At 51.4% G+C, this 4080-nt stretch overlaps 1 protein-coding gene across 2 annotated transcripts; it reads right to left on the minus strand.

Moving 5' to 3' along the window:
- Positions 1 to 42: 42 nt before the first annotated feature.
- Positions 43 to 4074, minus strand: CBX8 (chromobox 8). 2 transcript variants are annotated; one of them, XM_019621665.1, is made up of 4 exons: positions 3881 to 4074; positions 3578 to 3643; positions 3413 to 3479; positions 43 to 3265 (listed from the first exon to the last, which is right to left on the minus strand). In XM_019621665.1, the coding sequence occupies exons 1-4, from the start codon at positions 3916 to 3918 to the stop codon at positions 2441 to 2443; spliced, it is 996 nt and encodes a 331-aa protein (XP_019477210.1). In that variant the 5' UTR covers positions 3919 to 4074; the 3' UTR covers positions 43 to 2440. The 2 variants fall into 2 exon arrangements, with proteins under 2 accessions (XP_019477210.1, XP_019477209.1); XM_019621664.1 differs by having other exon boundaries at positions 3413 to 3503.
- Between the last annotated feature and the right edge of the window lie 6 nt (positions 4075 to 4080).

The raw sequence follows: 4080 nt of genomic DNA on the forward strand, positions 1-4080 counted from the left end.
CCCTCTGCTCACCTCCGGCCACAAACGGGAGAAAGACACGTTTCTATTTACAAAGTATATATTTAAACTCACATAAAAAGCAGGTCTCATACGGACATTCACGGCTGGCAGAAGACACGTAAGTTAAGCTTCACTTTTCTGAGACTGAGATTTAGCCAAATCTTTTTTTGTTTGTTTGTTTGTTTTTATACAAGTCTTAGATTTAAATAATTCACGCACACACACCCCCACGCACACGCTCAGTATATACGTCGCTATATACATACACACATATACACCCACATGTACGGCTTGCTCTATATACGTGTTACACGGGGCTGCAGGAGGCAGAGCCCTGCCCCGGCATCTCGCACATTTCTCAGCCTTCAGCACCTCTGCAGGTGGAGGGAGGGCGGCTCCGTCCATCCTCAATCCCAGCTCGCACCTCCTGCAGCAGCTGCTGAGCCCCAGCACCGATCCCAGCACACAAACCGAGTGAAAAATCTCCATTTTACAAAATATGCCTTCGAACGAAACAAAACAAAGAAACAAAACAAACAACAACAACAACGAAAAAGAAGAAGTCACAGACACGGCTCCCTTTGTACAGTCAATACAGCATCCTCTTGCTATGTCATCTGACAAAGGCAACGGTCCCAAAAATGGAAGGGCAGAGGGGCACGGCCAGGCGGAGCGTGGCTCTCCCATTGGGCTGAAGGGAGGCTCCTCGCCGAGCCCCATCTCCCCACTGGGCCCCATGTGCTTTCAGCTTCTGTGCAGCCCCCAGATCAGGAAGCGACGAAGAGCTTCCTTGGGCCAATTGGAAAGGATGGAAAAGGCCAATCTCCCCCCAACCCCGGGCCCTTGGGGGCTGCCGGACAGATTTGTGCTTTCGAACCGCCAGAGATGCTCAAATCAATGCGTGAGGACACGAGGACACCTGCTCTACATCAACTAAAAAAAATACAACAGAACGGCCCCCCGACATCCCCAAACCTTGGTTCAGCTGCAATGGAGTTTAGAGGAAAGCAAACGGAGGTGGCAATGGGAGCAGAGGGGAGAGCTGCTCCCCAGTCAGAGCCACCCAGCCCCACTGCCATGGCACTGCGGAGCTGCACAGCCCTCGGGAGCCACGAGAGATGGGCAGGGAAATACAAACACTGAAAGCCACCCCGAGTCAGCAGGAGCTGCTCCACACAGGAAGATTCAGCCCCTTGGCTATTGTTTAACCAGCAGAAGAAAAGGGAAATATTTATTGTCTCTGAATGCATCAAGGTGGCTCTGGGATTTGTCAGGGATGTGGATATTACAAAACGCTGCACCGGGCGCCTTCTGACAGCCTGAAGTGAAACGTGGTGGGGAAAGGGGGGGAAAAAAAAAACCACAACAATCCGCTTTCTATAGCAGCATAAAGCATCTAAATATGGGCAGCCATACGGTACCCTCCCAAACCTCTCTGGCATTTCAGGAATGTAAACAGAGTTGTTGGCTTTTTTTGTTTTGTTTTTTTGGAAGCGGGTGGGGGAAAAAGAATCAAGCGACCAGACAAAATGAAAACAGATTCTCAGCTCAGTTCTGTCTCCCACAACTGCTGTGACAATTCTATTAAAGTGCATTTCAGTATCACCCCTCTCAGGAACCTCACACACAAACCTCCTCTTCCTTCGCAAGAAAAAGGTAATTCAAGTTAATGCTCCACTAGAACGGTTTCAGCCTTTTTATGGACTTCTGCTTTTCCCCGCCCCGATGTTGCAGCCACTATTTGTTTTTAAATCTGGAAACGCCCCCTCCCCAGCAATACTGTCAATTCAAGTGCCAACTTCAGCCGTCAAGGGCAACAGTTCTGGATACAGCACACTTGATTGTACAAGCAACACCTTAATATCACAATCAAGAAATCCGGGGCATCCGACCCCGAGGGGGAGTAACACATCCCCCATCACCATCCATAGCATCATATGGAAAATAATAGTTAAAAAAAAAAAATAATTAAAAAAAAAATCAGAACATAATTTGCTATGAACATCATTCGTTATGTACAGCGGCTCCTGCAACAGATGCGTGAACTCCGTTGGTTCTCAGTTTTATTGTCCTTTCTAAGAGCAACTGAGCAGTCACTGTTGTCTCCATTTAAATAAAACAACTCAGAGTTGAAATATATATATATAGATATATATATAAGCATTTTCTTCTTAAATAACATATTTACATCTAATAGAAAATATAACTCTAGAGATAATCTTTCCAACGAAATGTGAGACGTGGGAAGGAAAAAAAAACAAAAAACAAAAAAAAAGAAGAATGAGGGAATGAATTTAGGACAGTTTCTAAATCCTCTCCAGGAAATTAAAAAAAATATAAAAATCAAAAGAAGAAAAGAAAAAAAGCCCACCAAGCTCTGACCAAGCTTTTGTCTGGATCTAGCCCGAAGAAAAGCCCCAGCACCACCACCAGCAGGAACTCATCGCTTCTCCTTAAAGAATCCTTGGTCCGTGCTGCTCTCCTTAATGGTGACGGTCAAAAAGTTAGAGGTCACGTCGGTGACCACCACCTTCTCCAGGTTGCTGAGCGAGGGGCTCCACGACTCCTCCTCGGGGTCCCCCAGGATCCGGGCCACCGGGATGCGGGCGATGAGGGAGGGCCGCCCCGCCGGGCCCCCACCATCACGGAACAGCCCCCCCCCGGGGCCGGGCCCCACGGCTCCGTGCAGCAATTTGGGGTCCAGCCCGCCCGGCCCTTTGGGGTCCAGCAGGTCGGAGCGGTGTTTGGCCACACGTGGTGCGTAGGGGTCGGCGGTGCCCAGCTTGGTGCCCACCTCCAGGCGGTTGGGGCCGGGCACGGCGCCGCTGAGGTCGGGCTCGGGTCGGCGTGCCAGCTGGATGACGCTGTGTCCCGAGGAGAACTTGGCGGCGCCCGCCGCCTCCTCCATCTTCCTGGCCTTGAGGTAGTCCCCCACTTTGTCCCCCGGCTCCCCCAGTTTCCTCTTGGAGGCATCCAGACTCTCCGCCAGGTCCTTATACAGCTCCTTCCTGGGTTTCGGGCCCCGTTTTTTAGGTGTCTCCCCGGGTTTCTCCTCCACCCGGAGGACGCAGTCCCGCACGCCGTCCGCTTTGGGCACGCTGCTGCTGCCGCTGCCCTGCGGGGTCAGGGCCATATTCCTGAGTCCTTCCCGCGCACGGGACGTGGAGCCCAACTCCTGCGGGGATCGCCCGGGGTACGGCACCCGGATCCCCCTGGATGAGTCGCTGCGGAACTCGTAGGTTTTGGCTTTGGCCTTCGCCTGGGCCTGCAAAGAAGACCAACACCCATGAGTTCATCGCCCCAATGCGCAACAGCAGCCCACGGGATGCAGCCACCCCACACATAAGGTCCCACATCCACAGAGGGACCGGGGGCAGTCCGCTCCCCGTTCCCTGCACTGCTCCCACCTCACCTTTAGCAGGAAGGTTTTGGGCTTGGGGCCGCGCTTTTTAGGCCCGAATAGCTCCATTTCTCGCTCCCTAGAGGTGTCAAAAGAACCAAAGCTTCAATTCAGCATAGCTACAAGACAGCCACATATTTACAAGCGTAATGGCTACGGCTACAAAAGGCCTTGTACCTCTCCTCGAAGGCCGCGAGCAGCCGGGCATCCAGGATGTTCTCCTCGGGTTCCCAAGTGCTGTACCTGGGGGGGAGGGGAGGATGGGAGGGAAGGGCAGAGGGAGAAGGAAAGGCATCAGAAACGAGCAATGGCAAGAAAGGAAGAAAGAAAGAAAGAAAAGAAAGAAAAAAAAAAAAAAAAAAAAGTGGCACAGAGAAAGGGATCCAACTTTCCTTCCTGCTACAATGGGAACTAACAGCTACAAGGAGCCATCTCCCCAGCAGCCCCTAGGCTGCAAAATTGTGCAAACAGCAGACTTACTTCTGAGACCAGCCCTTCCATTTTACGAGATATTCCATGCGCCCCTGCAGATGCAAAGAGAAGGAAAATAAATAAATAAATGAATAAATATGCACGGAGGGAACCCACGATAAATGCTTGCAACAAAGCTACACATGCAACTACACGCGTGCAACCAACACACGCCTGCACCCAACCCGCGTGTCAAAAACATGCGAGGG

Source organism: Meleagris gallopavo, chromosome 20 (genome assembly GCF_000146605.3).
Source record: "Meleagris gallopavo isolate NT-WF06-2002-E0010 breed Aviagen turkey brand Nicholas breeding stock chromosome 20, Turkey_5.1, whole genome shotgun sequence".
Lineage (NCBI taxonomy): Eukaryota > Metazoa > Chordata > Aves > Galliformes > Phasianidae > Meleagris > Meleagris gallopavo.

What these genes read in the sequence shown, in the direction of transcription:
- CBX8 (XM_019621664.1), bottom strand. Translation starts at nt 3,918, where the DNA reads ATGGAATATCTCGTAAAATGGAAGGGCTGGTCTCAGAA. An exon ending in TGGAAGGGCTGGTCTCAGAA is followed by an intron (nt 3,644 to 3,880) that starts GTAAGTCTGCTG and finishes CCTCCCCCCCAG; the next exon opens with GTACAGCACTTGGGAACCCG. An exon ending in CCAAAACCTTCCTGCTAAAG is followed by an intron (nt 3,266 to 3,412) that starts GTGAGGTGGGAG and finishes TCTTCTTTGCAG; the next exon opens with GCCCAGGCGAAGGCCAAAGC.